The 20,707-nt window shown below is 56.9% G+C and overlaps 1 protein-coding gene across 1 annotated transcript; it reads left to right on the top strand.

The window, feature by feature from the left end:
* The first annotated feature begins 463 nt into the window (after positions 1–463).
* ITIH4 (inter-alpha-trypsin inhibitor heavy chain 4) lies at positions 464–17,386 on the top strand. The gene is made up of 24 exons (XM_079795019.1): positions 464–610; positions 3,207–3,324; positions 4,561–4,721; positions 5,597–5,701; positions 5,836–5,998; positions 6,134–6,244; positions 6,750–6,878; positions 7,568–7,684; positions 7,945–8,113; positions 8,199–8,324; positions 8,503–8,684; positions 8,761–8,946; positions 11,040–11,179; positions 11,438–11,592; positions 11,905–11,919; positions 12,164–12,229; positions 12,646–12,774; positions 13,280–13,309; positions 13,532–13,558; positions 13,647–13,766; positions 14,528–14,702; positions 16,371–16,525; positions 16,648–16,744; positions 17,179–17,386. Exons 2-24 carry the CDS (start codon positions 3,235–3,237, stop codon positions 17,246–17,248), a joined length of 2,718 nt encoding a protein of 905 aa, XP_079651145.1. The 5' UTR covers positions 464–610; positions 3,207–3,234; the 3' UTR covers positions 17,249–17,386.
* Positions 17,387–20,707: the final 3,321 nt, after the last annotated feature.

Below are 20,707 nucleotides of genomic sequence, written 5' to 3'. Positions count from 1 at the left end.
GGGTGGGGCATGTTCTGTACCCGTCCATGTCTTTGCGGGGGGGGGGGGGACCTAGATGATCCTGAGGTGCTATTGCCACTGCTCCGTCGTAGAAAGAGCCTTGGGTGTGAGATCTGGTGCTGATCTGTGTGACCTCAGACCATCTCTCCTCTCCTGAGGCTCCGCTTCCCCTTGTATTTGACAGGAGAGTTGAGCTGAGGCCCATTGCACCAACCAGGCCGCATGTACAGAGTGAAGCAGCTGGGGCCTGGGCTCCCCCTCCCGCTGCCTTCCACAGAAGCCAGCGAGATGCTTCTAAGGACCCCAAGGCTCTGCAAGAGCCAGAGACCTTGCAGGCCGCGCCCCCCTGAGCCCTTGTTCTGCCTCCTCACCATCTTGCATCCCTCCAAGACAAAGCCAAGTCAGGGTTCTGTGGCCAGAGGCAGTCTGCCTCCTGAGCTTCTCCCCTCTCTCCCAACTCCAGGGAACCTCCCCTTGCCACGCCCACAGCTCTGCCTGTGCCTTGGGAAGCCTGGGTTCTGGGCTTGTGTGAGATCCTCTCCTCTTGAATTCAGTGAGCAGGGAGAGGTGGCCGCGGTGTCCCCTGTGTGCATGGACCTCTCAGATTCAGGTGAGTACAGAGGCCCATCCAGCTGTGACAGCAAGACCACGCACAGTCCCGGTTTAGACTGGCCGGGCCTGGGCTCCCAGGCTTGGCTCAGGGCTGTGCCCGTAGGGAAGCCCTGCCTGTCCCCTGGGCAGGTGGAGCTGGCTACTCTGAGCCTTTCCCACGCCCCGGCCTGGCCGGGCCTCCTCATATAGCTGTTTCCAGGCTGGGCCTGTGTTCTCTGCCCTGAGGGAGCAGACCTTCTGTGGGGACAGGGCCTGGGCCAGCTCACTGGGCTCCTTGGGGAGGCTCTTCCCCAGCGTGTAGAAGGCGGTGTGTGCCCTGTGTAATGCCAATCGTGTCAGAGCCAAAGGGCGAGCGGTGCCGTTAGGCACAGAGAAGAGGCTTCTGGCTGGAGTCCCCAGAAGGAAGGGGAGCAGCCACAGACAGCTCCAAAGTCCAGGCTGCCCTTCCCCAGGCCCAGATGCCACTGCCGCTGGCCAAGGCAGGGCTGATGGAGGACACCCCTTTCCAGGCCTCTGCAACCCAGTCACTGCCCAGGGTCCCACGATAACTGCGCCTCTCTCTCCCCAGAGCTAGAGTCATGGAGTCCTCCTTCCCCAGCCCGGGATGTGGCACCTGGCCACACTTGTCTGCAGCATCTTTACCCCATCTGTGGCCACTGGCCCAGGGGCTAGGCTCTCCCCGAGCCACCAGGGACACACGCGCCAACTGTGTTATTTATTTGTTTTACTGCTGTTTGTTTTAAGAGCGTTTCAACGTTAGCCCTGGCTGGTATGGCTTGATTGGTTGGAGAGTCGTCAAAAGGTGGTGGGTTCAATCCCCCGTGTGGGAGCCTGCAGGAGGCAGCTGGTACATGTTTCTCTCTCACATATATGTCTCTTTCTCTCTCCCACTCCCTCTCCTTCCCCCTCCCTTTCTCCCTTTCATCCTTCCTTTTTCCCTCCTTCCCTCCTTCCCTCCTTCCCTCCTTCCCTCCCTCTCTTCCTGCCTTCCTCTAAAACCAACTTTTTAAATAAAAAGCATTTCAATTTTATTAAAGGAAAATTGGTAATCCTACCCCAGGCCCTGGGGCCGCCCTCCATGAGTCTGGGCTCATGACAAGGCACTGCCTTGGTGTGCTGACCGAGCCGCCATCTGCCCTTTCTCCTTCAATCCGTGAGTCACGGAGTCCAGAGCTCAGGGGCTTCCCTTGTGGGAAGCCCCTGAGCTCTGGACTCTGTGACTCATGGACTCCCTTGGCATGACTGCCTCCATGTAGGTCACCCGTGTGTACAGGCAGCACACTGAATCGCCCCCTTCAGGAGCTCTGTCCCTTCCTGTTTGTTCCACACGTTCAGTAAAGTCCCCGGAGGGAGGCCTCTGGGCCACAAGGCTTGGCATCTTTTTGGCCCTCGGTTTGTGTTGCCAAAGTGCAGGTCTTGTGTTGGGGCCTTGCTGGAGTTGAACCCAGAGCCCTGGCTAGATTAAAGGGGCCTGAACAGCAGCCTGGGACCCCAGGAGAGAGAAGGGGTCTCCTGGGCCCAGCCTCTGTCACCCCAGAAATAAGGCAGATCCACCCCGCCTTGACCCCAGCAGATCTGGCCCCACTCAGACACCCCAAGGAGTGCTCAGGGCCTGCAGAGCCCCACTGCCCAGTCACACCCACCTGGCCCTCAGGCACCCTCCTCCCGGAAGCTGCCCCGCCTCCTCTTCCCATCCATCCCCCTGTCTCCTCCTGGCTGGGCTGATGGAGAGTGGGCTGGATCCCGTTGTGTCCCCAAGCCCCAGGGCGCTTGTTGGTGGACCGACTGTTTTAAAGGGCAATGGTGACCTGGACAGGTTCTGGACCTTTTAGAAGGTCTGCCCGTACCTAGCTCCCACCTGAGCCTGCCTTTCCTCAGTGTAGCAGGTCCTCGAATAAGGTCGTTTTATTCAACCTCTTTTGGTTATAATGTTGATGAGGAAAAACTCAATTCCCAGTGCGGGCCACTGAGTGGAGTTTACATGTCCTCCCCATGTCTTTGTGGGTTTTCTCCATGGTTTCCTCCCACATCCCAAAGATGTGCACGTGAGACAAACCGGTGTGTCTCCATCGTTCCAGTCGAGTGTGGGTGTGTGGAAGGGTGACCTTCGATGGAGGGGTGTCCCATCCAGGTTGGGGTCTCACCTTTTAAACCCTCAGCTGCTGGGAGAGGTTTTGGGCATCAGAAACCCGAAACTGGAATAAGGAACTTGAAAAAGCATGATCTTACCTGTCTTCATAAATCTTTCTTAAATATATGTATAGCTTACGCTGACTTCAAAATTTTGGATTTTTATTTCGAAGTTTGGTTATGTTTTTGTGACCAGAAATATGCCACAGGAACTGAGCTCGTTTGCCAGGTATACGTCATTTCACTTAAAGTTGCCGTTTCCAAGTACCTATCCTGATGACACTGAGGACTTATTGTACATGTGTCTGCCCCCAGCCAAGGTCCACAGGACATTCGCAGTTGGCCTGCTTATCTGAGTCCACTGCAGGTTTTGGCCTGTAGATCCCAATTTCCCGGAACCTGCCCCCGGAGGGGCGGAGCAGCAAGCAGGTTACTAATTCATTCCCCATTTCTCTCTCGTTCAGAAGCAGCCTGCCAGGCACTGGAGCCCAAATGAAGCCCCGAGCCTCTGCCCGCGCCTGTGTCATCGTGCTGGTCCTGCTGCCGCTGCTGGCTGTCCTCCAGACCACCCGTGCCCAAAAGGTAGCGGGTGCCTCGGGCACCTGAGTACGCACCGGAGTGTGAGTGGTATGAGCTGGTGAGCGAGTGAGAGCCTGTGTGAGGGTGAGCGTGCAAAGGAGCACAGATGTGTGTGTATGCAAAAAATGGTGCTGACCATCCACCAGGCATGTCCTGAGGGCTTTATGGACACCCTCTTCCCCTCCCCATTCCCTAGAAGGGGTGATCCTATTCCCATGTTCCAGCTGGGGAATTGCAGGTCAGCAAGTTGCCCCTGGAGGCCGGCAGTGGGGGGAGGGTAGGAGTGGGGATGGTTAGCCCAGCTCGCCCTCCCCTGGCTGAATGGCCTCAAGGTAATGATGCTTCCTGTCTCCCTTTCCTCATCTTGAAGCAGGGTAATAATAGACCCTATTCAGAGGTTTGTTGTGAAGATGGAACCTGTAACACCATGAAGTGCTTAGTACAGTGCCTGGCACAGAGCAGACACTCACGTGTGTAACAAGCCGCTCAGCCAGGCACCCACCTCTGCTAGGCTGGGTGTGCAGGTGAACAGAGCTGGCATGTACACAAGTGTGCCGTATGCAGGCTGGCAGGAGATGTGTAAGGCTTCTTATGTGAGCACATGCGAACCTTAGACCTGGGTCGAAGAGCAAGTGCCTGGGTCAGTGACCTGTGGGAACTGACCGTCTCTGCAGGGCCAGGGCCTGTGCTGCAGGGCAGGGCCACGGGGGGTGGGGCCCACGGCTGCAGGGAAAGGGGGCAAAGAATGTTCTCAGCTCTTAGAGACTGGACCCTGGTCACCTCCAGATTCTCCCAGCTCCTGGAGGCCCCTGTGGAGACTGGCAGGAGCTGTGTTCCTCCATTTCTGGTCGCCAGAAATCAAAGAACTTGTTTGCTGCCCTTGCACTGTTCAGAGCTAAGACCTTGAGCTTCCTGATCCCAACCAGGGCCAGGAAAAGTGCGAGTCCACTCCCAGACACACTGGGGCTCAGGCTCCACCTTCCATCCCCTGTGTGTTGACAGACTGGTCCCTGCCCCTGGCACTGTAGGGTGGGGAATGGAGCACAGAGCTGCCTCTTATTTGAGAGAAAGATCCACATGTGAAATGCCTCACGGGGTTTTGCCTGAGGCATCCATCGCTCAGTGGGGGTAGGGCCAGGGCTTGGTTTGGGACCTAGGTCAACACCCAGCTCTTGAAGAGCATTGCTCCAAGCAGGGCTGGCGTTGAGACAGTTCCCCCCTCTTCCTTCACTGGTCCAGAATGCCATCGACATCTACAGCCTCACTGTGGACTCCAGGGTCTCCTCCCGGTTTGCCCACACGGTCATCACCAGCAGGGTGGTCAACAGAGCGGATTCCATGCAGGAGGCCACCTTCCAGATGGAGCTGCCCAAGAAAGCCTTCATCACCAACTTCTCCATGTAGGTGCCTTCCCGCCCACCTCCGGTCCCCTCCCCATCCAGCACTGCCATCCCCTCCCCGCTTGTCCCTCAGGAGAGAGGACCGCCTGCTGACAGGAGGTGTGTGCACTCCACCTGCAGGCAGCACAGGGAACCAGAAGCTTTATCAGGAACTTATTCTCAGAGATGTTCCACCCAAAGCCCACTCCCTTCCTTCCTCTGTTCATCCCTCCACCCCTCCCTCCTTCTCTCTCTTCCTCCATCCCCCATCCCTCCCTCCATCCATATTCCATCTGTCCCTCCATTCCTTCCTCCTTTCACCCCTCCCTCCACCCACGTCTGCATTCCTCCCTGCCCTGTGCTGGTGGGAAGAGGGTTCAAGCCTTTTAGCCCTGTGTCTCCCACTGGCCTGGGAGCCTGGCCTCTCCCTCCTCCCAAGCCTGCCCCACACAGCTGGGCACAGGGCTGGGTGCACACGCAGCTCAGAAAGCACCTGCAGGTTCCTCTGGGACAGGCTATGAGGGGGAGGGGCAGTTGGAATGTGGGGCCAGAGTGGAAGGGAAAAGAGAGGCCAGGACTTAGCTCAGCCCTGCCTCCTCTGCAACCTTCTCTCCTGTCCGTTCAGTAAAACGAATGTTCACTTACGTTGTGCGTGCCTCAGGGTAGATGGAGGTCGGGCACACCTTGCAGAGGCTGCCCGCCCTTACCCAGGGTCCTGCACAGTCTTGTACACAGTAGGCGCATAATAAACAGGGGTGAGGTCTGGTAAAGGTAGGAGTCACTCTAGTAGGAGGCACAGCAAGTTGCAGAGAGGCTCCCTGGAGGAGGTGGGGATTGGAGAGAGCCCCCGCACTCCCACCACCAGACTCTCAACAGCACTCACCCTCCTGCCCCAGGATCATCGACGGTGTGACGTACCCAGGGAACATCAAGCAGAAGGATGCAGCCCAGGAGCAGTACAGTGCGGCCGTGGCCAGGGGGGAGAGCGCTGGCCTCGTCAAGTGAGCCCAAGGGGGTGTGGGAGACCCCAGTGGGGGTGGGGCAGAAGTTACCCCTGCCTTTAGTTCTGCATCTGCCTCCAGTGTCCATACCCTACCTGGTCTGGAGGGGCAGGCCTGATGCCCCTCTCCCCCAGGGCCACTGGGAGAAAGATGGAGCAGTTCCAGGTATCGGTCAGCGTGGCTCCCTCTGCCAAGGTCACCTTCGAGCTGGTGTACGAGGAGTTGCTCAAGCGGCGTCTGGGAGTGTATGAGCTGCTGCTGAAAGTCCAGCCCCAGCAGCTGGTCAAGCACCTGCAGGTACCTGGAACTGCCTCCTCCCAGGAGGCCTCCTAGAGGACCCGGTGCTGCTGAGGGTGGCCCTCCTGCCCCCGCTGTCTCCTGAGAGGCCAGCCCTGGCTCCTGGCTAACCCAGTGACCCATTTCTTCTTCCAGATGGACATTCACATCTTCGAGCCTCAGGGCATCAGCTTTCTGGAGACAGAGAGCACCTTCATGACCAATGAGCTTGCAGACGCCCTCACCGTCTCACAGAACCAGACCAAGGTGGGCCTGCCACAGTGGGTGGGAGGTGCGGGTACCGAGGGGCCTGTCTTCAGGCAGCCCGGTGAGCCTGGATCTCCAGAGAGCGGGACAATTGGGCAGAACCTCTCAGCTGGCGGGCTTCTGAGGTCTCTGGGTGCACGCTGACATGTGGCAGATGCGAGGGCAAGGCCTAGAGGAGGAAGGCGGGTGCTGGTTTGAACCTGAGGTTGGGGGGCGCCTGGGAGAGGACACTGACCTGAGGGTCCCAGGACCAAGGGGAAAGGCGGAGGCTGGATCGCACACATCCTCAGCCCAGGCTCTGCTGGCACGGCTCCGGAGCTGAGGCTCCTGGCTCACACCCATCCACTGTTCTGAGGCCGTCCACCTGGCAGCCCAGCCTGAGAGAAAGTTCCCTGGCATTTGACATAAGGTGGAATCCCCATCCTGGGCGATGCTCAGATGGGGTGAGGGGTGTGAGCGTGGCCTCGCTGCTCCCCAACATCAGCCCAGTGGGTCGTTCCTCTAGGCTCACATCCGATTCAAGCCGACGCTCTCCCAGCAACAGAAGTCTGCAGAGCAACAGGACACGGTCGTGGATGGCGACTTCATCGTCCGCTATGATGTGAACCGCACCCTCTCTGGAGGCTCCATTCAGGTGCGTGGGCTCCAGGGAGAGCAGAATAACCAGGAAATCCCTCCATCCTCAGGAGCCTGAGCCTGGCTGTTGGAGAAGAAAAGGCCAAAAACTGCTCCTGCCTGTCAGTGTGCACCAAGGGCAACAGCCAGAAAACACGCAGTTTCGTTCTGCTGTCCCTGAAAGAATTCCCTTTCGGAGGCAGAAAAGTTTCATCTGCTAAAGAAGGTTTATTACCTCTAAATTGCCTCAGCGATTCAAACGAACAGGAGGCAAAGTGGAGTAGAGTTCTAGTGGGTCGTGCATAGGAGGGAAGTTTTCAGCAGAAGAGTAGCTAGACTGAGTGCTAAGAGATGGTGAGGAATGCGGGGGGCGAGGCGGGGTGTGAGTGGGAAGAGACCAACCAAAGGACTTGTATGCATATGTGCATAACCCATGGACACAGACAATCGGGTGGTGAAGGACTGGAGGGGGATGGCAGACTAGAAGAGGCCAGTGGGGAAAAAAGAGGGACATCTGTAATACTTTCACCAATAAAGATTTTTTTAAAAAAGATGGCGAGGACTTGGGGAGGTTAGCAGTGGGACTGTGACAGAGGACCTTAAAATGAAGAGAGGATGGGGACCTGGGGATCTGGGGTAAGGAGGTGGGGCAGGGCAGGGCAGGGCTGCAGCTCTCATCACCTGGGGAGTGTCTCACTCTGGTCATAGATCGAGAATGGCTACTTTGTGCACTACTTTGCCCCCGAGGGTCTGTCCATGATACCCAAGAATGTGATCTTCGTCATCGACACGAGTGGCTCCATGATGGGCAAGAAAATCCGGCAGGTGAGTAACATAGGCCGGGGCAGGGGTTCGGAAAACTCTCAGCTGCCTCACAATGTCAGCTCTGGTCTAGCAGGCAGACCCTCCCTCCTCCAGCTTCCTGGGTAGGAGGCATCCAGAGACCAAGGTCAGAACTGGCCCTGCCCCTGGAGCATTCACCATGTGGCCCCTGCAGGTGTGGCCTGGGGGTGCAGCTCAGGGCACATGAACCCCCCAGAATGACCCCCTGAGACACCCACCTTGTTTCCCCTTCCCCTGACCAGACTCGGGAAGCCCTCATCAAGATCCTAGAGGACCTCAGGCCCGAAGACCACTTCAACCTCATTAGCTTCAGCGAGGAAGCAACCCAGTGGAAGCCATCGCTGGTGCCAGCTTCGACCCAGAACGTGGAGGAGGCCACAAAATACGCTAACAGCATCAAGGCCCAGGGAGGTGAGCACCAGGGCAGCCCTGCAGGGTGGGGGCTTCCGGGCACGAGCCCCGCCTGAGAGGCATCCTGAGAGTGTGTGCCCCTCAGGAACCAATATCAACGATGCGATGCTGATGGCCGTGCAGCTGCTGGAGACAGCCACCCGGGCGGAGCAGCTGCCCTCAGGGAGCGTGTCCCTTCTCCTCCTCCTCACTGATGGCGACCCCACTGTGGGTGAGGGCACAGCCCAACTCCAGGGCACACTGCCCAGGGGCATTGCTGGGGTTCCATCCTGGCTTGCTGTGGGACCGGGGGAAGGAGGGGTCCCTGAGGCCTCTCTGGCTCTGAGATTCCAAATATCCCCTGAGCAAATCCCTGTTTTCTCACCCCTGCCCCAAAACGCTGGGTCCAGGCGTGACCAACCCCACGGTGATCCAGAAGAATGTGCAGGAGGCCATAGGCGGTCAGTACAGCCTCTTCTGCCTGGGCTTTGGCTTCGACGTCAGCTACGCCTTCCTGGAGAAGCTGGCGCTGGACAACGGCGGCCTGGCTCGGCGCATCTACGAGGACTCGGACTCCGCCCTGCAGCTGCAGGTGCCAGCCTACCCCTGAGGGCTGGGTGAGTCTGGGATGACCCTGCCTGGCCCTGGTGACACCCCCCACTCTGCAGGACTTCTACCAGGAGGTGGCCAACCCCCTGCTGACCGCAGTGACCTTCGAGTACCCAGGCAATGCCGTGGAGGAGGTCACGCAGGACAGCTTCCGGCTGTTCTTCAAGGGCTCCGAGATGGTGGTGGCCGGGAAGCTCCGGGCCCAGAGCCCTGAGGTGCTCTCCGCCAAAGTCAGCGGGCAGCTGGTGAGTGTGGCCGGCCATCCCGGCGTGGAAGGGTGGCTGCAGCAGGCATTCAGAGGGGCTGGGTTCAAACTGCAGCCCTGTCAGTCTCCGGCCGACTGACCTTGGGCACGTAACAAAGTGCCCCCTGCCACCATGGATGACCTCAGTCCCCACTGCATGGCTGGTGGTGGGGATTCAATGAGATAACGTCCTGACTCTCCTGAGAGCACCTGAGCTTGCCTGCACATGGTAGGCTCTCCGTAGTCAGTCAGTGTTGCTGCTGTGCCCTAGGGCACTGGGTTTGACATCCCTCTGTCCTCCACCAGCCCTCTGAGATTGCAGTCAGGCAGGGAGGGCTGCTCCCACTTCACAGATGAGCAGACTGAGGACCTACTTGCCCTGGGGCCCATTGCAGCCCAGGCAAGACTCACCGCAGCTCATCACATGGTGCCCTCTCCTTGCCCAGTTCTCCCTGCCTCTGTGCCGCAGGGGACCCCTCATTCCACACAGAGAATCTGAGCACCTGCCCTGAGCCAGAACCTTCCTAGGCCCTAGGGATTGCCCTCGTGGGACAGTCGTTGGTAAATCGTCACACAAACAAGTAAAGACCCAGATGCTGAATTTGTCCCTGACAGGATGAACCCAGGGACTTAGGGGAGCAGCACGGGAGCCCCAACCTGACCTGGAGGTTCGGGAGAGCTTCCTGGACAGGACTCAGCTGCAACTGTGGGATGAGTAGGAGGTGGCAGAATCAGATGGTGAAGTGATGGAGGAATGTCTCAGGCACGCATGGCAGACGGGCACACTGCGACAGGCCTGAGTCTCAGATAAGTGGCACGTGTCACAATGAGCAGTTCATGCAGTGACCAGAAGCCTGGCTTCCACCCCCTCTTTGCCACCTCCGAGGGGTGAGGCCTGGGGATTTCACCGCATCTCCCCCTGCCTCCGTTTGCTCCCGTGTGAAAAGGAGAATCGGTCATCTTACCAGCTTGTGAGACTGCCGTGGGATTAACATCTGGCCCAGGGTAAACATTCCACACGTGTTAGCTGCTGGTGTTATCCTGGAGGCTGGGAGTTCCCAAAGTGCGGAACCAGGGTGACTAGGGGGAGTCACACTTGTCATGGTTTGAGTAATTACGTGTTTATCCTAATGTATCTTCTGAGAAATGTAACTCCAACCCCAGACGTAGGACTTCCCTGGTCGTATTGCTTGGGAGGAGGCCAAGTAGAGAGTGTTAGTCTATTTAACGTTCACTTAAGGAAAACCATCGAATAGATAGCTGTGCAGGTGGATAGGGCATTTGTGCAGGTGGCCTGCCAGTGACAAAGGTGTGGGAGGCCCGGCTCTGGTGAGAGACAGAGGAGGGCGTCTCCAGCAGCGGGGATGGGGTCTGATCCACATCGCAAAGGCTTTTGGCCGCCGGGCAATTGTGACAGGAAAGGCTGGAGTTTGTCTTCCCTCAGGCCCCACGTCCCAGGCTGCTGGCCAGGTCAGCCTGAGACCAGGATGCCCCACCCCGGGGAAGGAAGCAACAGTCCTTCTAAAATTTGGGCACACGTGTCGCTGTCACCACTGGACAGTGCCTGGTCCCAGCAGCGGCACAAGTTTTGTCAAGGGGCAGCTTAATGGGGTCCATGGGGCTCCAAACCCTATCAAAGCCTGAGATCTCTTCCACCTCTGCCATGACTGCTGGGGAAGGCACTTGTCTCTCTGTCCCCAGGGTCGCCACCTTTGGGGTGGGCCGTCTTGGGACCCTGTCTGCTTTAAACTGCATTTGCTGCTGCTGCTGCACTGGCCTGGGGTCCAGATCCCGTCCTCATTTTCCTTCTTCCCAAAAGCTGCACCTGATCTGAGTTCCTGGCTTTGCACCTGTGATCGTTTCTACCTTTCTCTCCACGTCCTTCTCATCCTTGGAGGCTCTGTGGCTGAGCCCCTTCCACCCCTAAACTCCCTCCCTGTTCCCCGCGTGTTCGAAGGGCATGCAGTCCTCACAGCCAATCCAGGGGACCTGCCCAGTCCCAACTAGGATTCTCATGGAAGTGCTGGGATGCGCCAGGCCAGGTGCGGGCGTCAGGCCCTCACTGCTGCCGCCTGGCTGGGCCCCTCTTTCCAGCCCACGGAGAACATCACCTTCCAAATGGAGTCCCAGGTGGCAAAGCAGGAAGAGGAGTTCCGACAGCCCAAGTACATCTTCCACGGCTTCATGGAGAGACTCTGGGCGTACCTGACCATCCACCAACTGCTGGAGCGAATGTGGGTGGCCTGCACCCCCAAGGGCCTGCTGGGGCAGCCACACATGGCCTCAATGTCTTCCCAAGGTCCTCATGGGTGGGACAGCACAGGTGGCCTGCGCATCTCCTGTGTATGGAGAGAGGGGGTCATGGTGTGGAGTCTGAGCTCCAGACTCTCCCAGTAGGGACCCCGCCCCTCACCCCTAAGGGTCTGGAAGGGAGGGAGACTGGAGCTAGGCATCCAGGGAGCTGAGGGGCCTCTGATGCTCTCTACCTGCAGGGTTTCTGCGTCCGATGCTGAGAAGCAGGCCCTGGAGGCCCAAGCTCTGGGCTTGTCGCTCAACTATAGCTTTGTCACCCCCCTCACGTCCATGGTGGTCACCAAACCGGAAGGCCAAGACCAGTCTCAAGTTGCTGAGAAGCCCGTGGAAAGTGGTGGGTGTGAGAGTGGGCTCCTAGCCTCCGTGGCAGCAGATTTGGACCCAGTCTTCTCCCCAGCCCCTCCCCCACATCCTGACCAAGACCCTAACCCTGCCACCCCGACTCCCAGGACCCCCAGGAGGTGCTTCCCATTTCATTGATGAGGAAACTGAGGCCAGGTCTCCCAAATTCACTGCAGCTATGCAGTGCTGGGGTTGGGAAGCAACATTAAATAAGCACTTCAAATGTATGAAAATGACCCCGATAGTATCTCCCTCCCTCTCTCACTCACTCTCTTTCTCTCCCTTCTCTTTTTGTTTTATCCAGAAAAGGTTCCCTCAGGTAAGGGCCTAATACTGTCACAGGCTGGCGTTGGTGACGGGTGGCTGTATCAGGACCTCGGACCCCAGTCCCACAGAGTTGCTGGCCAAGGCCTCTCCAGCCCAGCCTGCTGCCAGGAGGGGGCATTGTCTGCCCAAGCACGTTGGTGCTTTAGTCTCCTGTTCGCTCAGATATTGGCTGTCCTGGCGCTAGGGGCACAGTCCCCATCCAGCTGGATGCACACCCAGGTCTCTCTGATTTCCAGGTCGCACTGTCTTCAGACATGGAGCCATGGGACACATAAGGCCCAGAAAACCAAATAGAAAAGCAGGTAATGGGAGGGGAGATTGACAGAACCTTGACCCTGGCCACAGGCTGGGCTCTGCCCTGACTGTGGGTGACTGGCTTGCTTGGCTCACCTGGCTGGTGGCTGGGCTGGGTCTCAGTTCAGGTGTGTGTGATTAGGAGGCAGCCATGCAGGACCTTTTGTTAGTGGCAGAAGAAACTTCAGGGGACAAGGTAGTTGGAAGTGACTGATATCCCAGCAGGGAGGACTTCAAGAAGGTTCCTTTTCCCAGCTTTGAGTTTCTCCGGGTTGTACGGGGAGAGGCTCTCAGAGTGGTGGGTGTGGGGAAGGGAGCCCTCTGCCCTCTCTACATCCGTCTCCCGGGGTGGGTCCCAGAGCCCTGGCGGTGGGGCCCCATGACTCCACTTGAGCAAAGACTGCAGGTGTCAACTTTTCTAAAGGTGCAGGTTCCCCGTTCACTCCAGTTCATCACCAGTTCCTCAAGGGACCACCTGGATTTTATCCTGCTTCAAGTCATACTAATCCATTCTCTAATTTGGATCAGGATCTGAGGCTACTGAGCGGGAGAGGTAAGCCACTTTCTGACCTCATTTCCTCACGGGGATAGGTAAGCCTGCCTATAGACTTGGATGACAGCAAGCCCCTGCACAGGGCTGGGCACAGACCAGAGACAGTTGCTGTGGGGCTTGACATGAAGTAGTGTGTCATGTATTTTCACTGAATCAGACTCATTACACTCTGGAGGCTGGCTCAGCAAGAACTTTCTAGAAAGGCAAGGCTCCCACCATTCCCAAAGCTATGAGTGGCCCCATGAGCTGTTTCTGATCTCCAGGCTGGATTGAGACCCAGCCACAACACCAGCTGGACCCTGTCTCCTCAGTGATTTTCCTAAAGTGTGCTCTCCTAGGCTGGGTGTATGGGGGGCAGGGGTCGCAGGGCTGGAGCTTGGCGGGTGGCAGGTGGCAGGGATGGCTGGAGCGCATGCTGATTGCTCTGAATCCTGACTGCCTTCTCCCTTTCCGTTTCTGGCCAATCCTGTACTGGCATCTTTCTCCACCGATGGTCCTATTACAGTGCTTGATTACGTGGACGAAACAATGGAAGGTAGGCCCCCAGACCAGATTCCCTGGAGTGGATGATGGCCCTAGAGCAGGGAGACCCTGGGATGGGAGAGCCCTGGGAATCTCTTGGAACCTGTTACATGGTTTCTCAATGTTGAAGTGGAGAAGGAACCCTGGCCACACCCATACACCATTCCATCCTTCCGTTGCCCCTGCCCCCAAACTCTGAGGAAGGGGATGCCTAAACAAAGACTTTCTCTTTCAGAAACAAGCCCTACAGCCGCACCACCAGGTAAGTTGCCTGCCCTCCTCAGCCCCCCTTCCCATCGCTGCCCTCCAGATGGTTCTGCCTGCCCCAGCAATCGCATCTGCTTCCCCAGCCCCCATCCAGGCTCCCACCGTCATCCTGCCTCTGCCTGGGCAGAGCGGGGACCAGCTCTGCGTGGACATCAAGCGCACCTCGGGGCCATTATTACTCCTGCTCTCAGACCCTGACCAAGGTGAGGCCTGACCAGTCACCTTCCAGAGATACCCTCTGCAGGCAGTGCCCAAAGTGACCTAGAGGCAAAAGCCCAAAAGGGGAGGCCAGGGCTGATGGAGGGGCATATGAGGCTGCACGGGGTCACACGGGAGTGACTGGGCCTTGGCAGACAAGTGGGGGTTACTAGGGAGAGGCAGCGGTTGGCAGAAGCCCAGAGCCCTGAAGTAGTGGGACCTTAGAGAGTATGGAGGAGTGGAATGGAGGAGGAGGGAGGGTGTGACCAGACTTGCTCCCCACCGCCCAGAAGGGTCATACTGGTTGAGCTGAGATGTCACATGAGACGTGGGAACATACAACACTCAGGGATGCTCACACACGGTCTCCCACCTCCACACATCAGTCCTAGAGTCTGTTTGCTCCCTGAGGGCGGGGACCGCTGATTTTCCATCTCACTCTTGGCCATGGCCCCTAGCTCAGGGCCAGGCACACTACAGCGCTTTCTAAAGGTTCCTGGACCTCAGACCCCATCTCCCTTCTCAGAGGGCTCATCTGAACCTGTCCATCACTGAGGGTTTGTGGCCCTTCCAAAGTCAAATGCAACCAAGGGATGAGAGAAAAGATTGTGGAAAGCAGACTCCAGTGTGAGGGAATGCTGGGCACAGGGCAGTGAGAAGGGGGCTGGTGAAGGACAGTTCTGGGGGACATAATCAGGGAGCGCCTCCTGTGCAGGCCAGTGCCCAGCCAGGCCTTGCCGCTGACCTCTGCTCTCGGCTCTCTCAGGTCTCGAGGTGACTGGGGAGTATAAGGTGGAGAAGGCCCAGTTCTCACGGATCAAGGTGACTTTCAAGAATCCCCAGCTGCAGGTCCACGTGTCCCCTGAGCACGTGGTAGTGACTCGGGGCCGAAGAAGCTCTGAGTACAAATGGAAGGAGACGCTGTTCGTGGTGATGCCTGGGTAAGCCGCTGGCTGGATACCAGCAGTGACCTCTGAGGCTACGTGAGCCAGTGACAGTGCTGACCGCTGGCCCGAGGCCACAGGCTTGGGGATGAAGTGCTTGGGCATGAGTCCTCTGCAGGGGCCGCCCCACCGGTTGGGCAGAGCCAGACCTCTTCTTCTCTGGGGGCACCAGCGGTTGTCCCGGGGACCTGGCTGCTCACACACGGTCATGCCCCTGAGCACTGACCCTTACACTCATACATACCCCCACAACCTTTCATTGGCCACCACACATGCAGGTCTCCGTGGCCTGGGACTCCAGGGGGACCAGATGTGGGCTTCCCCGTTGGAATGGCCACACCTAACCGTGTCCCTCCCCCATGCAGGGACAATGTGGGTTGGAGCCACACTGCTGATGATCGTGTGTGACCCTGGGCAGGATGCTTAGACCCTCTGAGCCTCAGTTTCCGCACTCATACCTGGGGAGAATCACCCCAAGCCTGAGTTAGAGGCTAAGGGGAGACCCAATGAGGGAGGTGACAGGGAGCACTTTGCTCATTAGAAGGGGTGGTGCCCACGGGGCATGCCAGAGGGCAGCTGTCTACGTGGGGAGGGAATGATGACCACAGTGAGGAGTTGGAAGGCACTGCACCAGGGGAGGTTAGGACAGTCTCTCTTAGCGTACTCCTGACACTCTGAGGAGGAGAATGTCCACCCAACCCCTGGCAGCGGGCAGGTCACGGAGGTGGATGGCGACCTCTCTGGGTGGGGCTGCCTGACCATCGAGCCTTCCAGAGGCAGCTCTCCGGGTGCAGAAGTCACGAGGGGCCTGAAGTGAGGCCGAGGCTCGGGCCCTCTGGGAGCACTGCCCCCTGGTCCCAGCCTGTGCTGAGTACAAAGAGCCTCGTCCATCCCCCTAACTGAGCCCCTCAGTGGAGCCTGGTTTGCACCTGACAAGTGAGGGAGCACCTGGCAAACCTGAGGGCTCACCTGAAAATCTCCCCATTTCATAAAAGGTCTTCAAGTTTCCTGTTGTCTGATAAATACATGCACAGGAGAACATGGGGTAAAGAGCTCCTCTTAGTCATAGTGACAGGCTCCACACACTTTCACGAGCTACAGATCTCCGTGCAGAAAACCAGACCACACCTCCTGTAGTGAGTCTCGTGGAGACAGTGGAAACTTAGTGCAGGTCCCTTTAAGGTAACCTCAGAGTACCAGCAGGGTCTTGTTCAACTTGCTCAAAGGAGCCTAACATTCCTAAAAAACCAAAAAGGTAAGCCTGTCAGAGATTATTTTAAGTAAAAAAGACGGGGATAGAATCAGAAGAGACTTGCCCTTCTACATGTTAAACATACAAGTAAACACTGATCATCAAGGGCAAGTGGCTCCGGCAGAGTGTGTCCGATACCCCCGGAATCATATCAAAGGAATTTGTGGGGAACCAAATCTAAGACAACAGAGGGAAAGGAACCGTTACTTTGTTGTGTAAATGCTGGGATCACCAGATATTATTAAATTAATTGGTCCCAGTTGCTAAGGAGAAAACTGAGGCTCAGAATATGTAATGGACTTCCCACCCAAGGCCACAACAGGGATGCTCCCACCCATCCCACCCCAACTGCCAGGGTCCCCTGAGGGTGTCTGCATGCCTACTTGCTCTCAGGAGCCTAGGTTTCCCCACAGCCTCACGATGACCATGGACAAGGCGGGGCTCCTGCTGCTCAGCAGCCCAGACAAAGTGACCATCGGCCTGCTGTCCTGGGACGGCCCTGGGCAGGGGCTTCGGCTGCTTCTGCGGGACACTGACCGCTTCTCCAGCCACGTCGACGGGATCCTTGGTATGCTGCCCATGACCCTGGCTCAGGGCATCCTCCATCCACCTCTGCCTGGGAACAGGCAGTGCCGTGTGTCTCCCAGTCCCCGTGTCTTCACCCCTCACTGACCACCCTTTGTCTCTCAGGCCGCTTTTACCGGGGCGTGCTCTGGGGGCCCCCTGATGCCACAGATGACAACAAGCGAACACTGAGGGCTCATGGGTTTGACTTCAATGCCACCAGGTGACTCCACACAAACAGGCCGGGGGTGGGACTAGGAGGCTGAGAGCTGGTCCCTGGGGGCCTCCACTCCCCTGTCCGTGCCTGGGAACTAGAGATCGTCAGGTGAAAGGTTGATGCTTTAGACATGTCTGACCCAGCCCTCAGTGTGACCCCACAAAAATGGTCAACTCAGACACACAGAAAACACCGCAGCCAGAGATCACTAAGGGTGAGTTGGGGGCATTAGCAAACTCCCTGAAGTCTCAGAGTCCTGGACCCTGGACAACTGGGTGCCCTTGGGTGACTGGGCCTTGTCAGCCTGTGCTGGAGGGAATGCTAAGGGGCCCTGAAACTCCACCTTCCACTTGCCCGTCCCCAGCTCTCTCCCTCTCTTCCCACCACACCTGAGATTTGCTAACCACCCGTATGTCTGTCTGTATGTCTATCCATTCCAGAAAGCTCAAGCTGGATTACCAAGAGGGGACCCCGGGAACAGAGATTTCCTGCTGGTCTGTTGAGCTATAGTCCTGATGGCAGGAGTTATACCCACCCACTAACCCCAATGCCACTGTGTGCAGATGGCTATCATCCTGTGACCACAGCCGCCTGTGGGGTCTCGACCATGATGGGGAGGGGAGTTCCACTTATTACAAATAAAGAAAGGTAGTGTAAATCAGGGAGTGGACGTCTCTGGTTCCATCCAGCCAAACCCCAGGACTGTAGAACCTCCCGCTGAACACTTAGCATCATGTGACATTAGAATCTTCCCATGATCAGCCCTCAAAGGCCTGTGGCCAATAGGTCCCTGAGGAGCTTTTGGTCCGCTCCCTTCATTTCATAAGATGGAAACTAAGATTTAGAGAGATTGAACCACCCATGTAATATGTCACTCCAGACCCCAGCTTGGGGCCTAGGGCCGGAAAACATCCTCTGGGAGCAGAGGTTCAAATTCAGTCCATGAAAACCAGTTTTCATGTCATGTCATGTCATGTCATGTCATGTCATGTCATGTCATGTCATGTCATGTCATTTCATTTGTTAATCCTCACCTGAATATATTTTTCCATTGATTTATAGAGAGAGTAGAAGGGAAGGGGAGAGACAGATAGAGAAACATCGATGTGAGAGAGGCACATTGATAGGTTGCCTCCTGCACGTGCCCTGACTGAGGCTAGGGATCGACCCTGCAACCAAGGTACATACACTTGACCGGAATCGAAGCCAGGACCTTTAGTCCTCGGGTTGATGCTCTATCCACTGAGCCAAACCAGCTAGGACCATGAAAACCAGTTTTGACTCTTCCTACCTCTATTTAAAAAAGTGAACGGGTAGAAGTTCTCAGCAAGCTTTCCAATGGGACTTGCATGATGCAGTTTGATTTTCACACCTGGGCTCCCCCCCTGGAAAGAAGGTAGCACTGAAAGACAGGAGACAGACATGAGGCCCTCATCCCAGGAGGGAAGCGTCTGTCCCATGGAGGTGTCCCAGGACCCCAGCTCTAAATCCTCTCCTATCCATGCCCCAGGGATAGTCACCCCCAGATTCCACCCAATTCCTGCACAGTCAGAGCGTATTTAAAAAAAAATTTATAGCCCAGGTAGCTCAGTTGGTTGGAGCATCACCCTGTACATCAAAAGGTGCAGGTTCAGTCCCCAGTCAGAGCACATACCTGGGTTGTGGCTTTGATCCCCAGTTGGAGCGCGTGGACAAGGCAACCCATTGATGTTTCTCTCTCACATCAATGTTTCCCTTTCTCTCTCCCTTCCTCTCTGTCTAAACATAAATAAATACATAAATAAATAATAAATCAAACATATCCTTGGGTGAGGATTTTAAAAAAAACTTTTTTAAACAAAGCCCATGGAAATAAGGGAAGAGCTGAACTGGGGGACATGCGGGTGGGGACACCCTAGTGAAGAAGCTGCAGCACAAAACTTTGCTCTGAGCTTCCCCGCAGCCAGAGGAAAGCAGAAAATGAGCTCATTTGCTTGATAAGAGGAAGCAAACCAGATCCTCAGGGGAATCCTTTTCCCAGCTCTTGAGCTCTATAGGGTGTTTGCTGAGTGAGTCTCTCTAGAGGGGCCAGAAGAGAGGCCCATTGGGGGCTCCAGCAGCGGGTTTGCCAAACGCACAGACACACTCCATCTGCCTCTCCATCTGCCTGGTCGGCTGGCAGGGGTCTCAGGCTGTTGCTGTGAGACGAGGGAGCTGCCTTGGTGGCTCCATTGGACTTGCTGTGAGGCCAGCTGTGAACACCTACCAAGATGAGAGAAGGGGGGCCCACGCCAAGCTCACCCCTCTGGGACACCACCGCCTGGGCTGGGCTCTGCTGTGGGGTTTGTATAACAGCAGAGGAGTCTGGGTGACTTTCTGGCCCAGCAGCTGGGCAGGTCCCTTGGTGAACAATTGGAAGTAGGTCCATGCCCTTCATTGTTTTGTTCACTGAGTGCTTTCCAGCACCTCCTTGGGCCAGGCCCTTGCAGAGAGCTGTGGGCACCATGACAGACAGTGCCTGTTGTGACAGCTGCCACCCAAGAACGAACAGGTGCTGCAAGGATCCCAGAGGGAGTCCTCTTGTTCTAGCTGGGGAGGATCCGGGAAGCTTCCTGGACAGTGGCGTGGCTCGGGCTGAGTTTTGATGAATAAAGAGAAGGCAGCCCAGGGGAAAAGGAGGACAAGGACACTGGGCCGAGAGCCAGGACGTTGTGGATTGAGGTCAGGGTAGGGGAAGGGAAGCATGGGGTGAGGAGGACAATGGAGAGGTGGAGAGGCAGGGCCAGGCCAGCACTGGCTGGGTGCACCTTGCAGTGGAGCATGATTTCTATCCTGAAAGCCAGGGAGCCATCAGAGGACAGCCAGAGTGACGTGGGACTGGGTTGAGGACAGAATCTGCCTGGAATTGGCCTGCAAGGAGGGCCTCCCTGACTGTGTTGAGGGAGGGGAAGAGGCAGATTTGGGCTATGGGCCTCCTCTGCCTTTCTGCCAACCTGCCAGGCTAGGCTGCCAGCTGGAGTGGCAGGACAAGGCAGGGCTTGCCTACTTTCCCAGGTTGGGCCATTTTTGCCAGGCCAGCTTGGACACCTGCCATGTTTACTCAAGAGCTGTGTCTCCTGTGGCCCTCTCCCTAGAGTAGCAGCAGCGCCAGTCCACAAGTTACCCCTCATACACGCCTGGCGGAAGGGGGACTCATCTGATAATAAATGTTTCCTCCTGGACTGCCCCCCCCCCAATACCCTCTCCAGGAACCCAGGCTGCTCTCCCTATGGAATACAGAGGGCCCCTGGAGTGGGAGGTAGGAAAATCTCCTTGTGGCCATGACCAGATTCCATCTCCACCCCACTGGCATTCATGATCCTTCCCAATCAGACTCCAACCTCCTCTGGCCTTATTGTGTCCCTTGCTGTGCCATCGAGCAAAGCTGCCCACTGTTCCCTTCAAAGGGCTGCCCTCGATCCAGCATGCTCTTAGCCCCGCAGTCAGTGAGAGAGCAGCAGAGGCAAAGGATCTGGGGCAGGAGGGGCTATGTTTGCAGATCTGGAAGCAGTGTGTGTGTCTGGAACCCACAAAGTAAGGGGAGATGCCTGGTTCATGGAGTTGATGAAGCTGAGAAGCCATAGGAAGGACTTTTGTCTTTGTCCCAAGAGCAAAGGGTGGGAGATGTCATTGACGGTGTAGGCAGGGAGCAATGATTGGTTCTGCTCTGGAAAGCTCCCTCTGGAAGCAGGGAGACCCAGGAAGGGGCAGTTACAGTTTTTCAGGTGGGAGAGGCTCTCAGAGCCTCTAGTCCAGGAACTGGTCTGACCCCCACCCCACCCAGGACTTTGTGGGGTATGATTGGAGGATCACAAGGATCCCCAGCCCAGCTGAAGGCAAACTTGAGGCATCTGTACACACAGGACCTGGGTCACTAAGCTGTGTGCCCTCAGATTCTAACCCATATTGTTGGATTTATCTGATGAACAAATGAGTGGCTGGTGGATGGAT

This window comes from Cnephaeus nilssonii (genome assembly GCF_951640355.1).
Source record: "Cnephaeus nilssonii genome assembly, chromosome: 17".
NCBI lineage: Eukaryota > Metazoa > Chordata > Mammalia > Chiroptera > Vespertilionidae > Cnephaeus > Cnephaeus nilssonii.
This window is presented reverse-complemented; position numbering and strand designations above follow the sequence as displayed.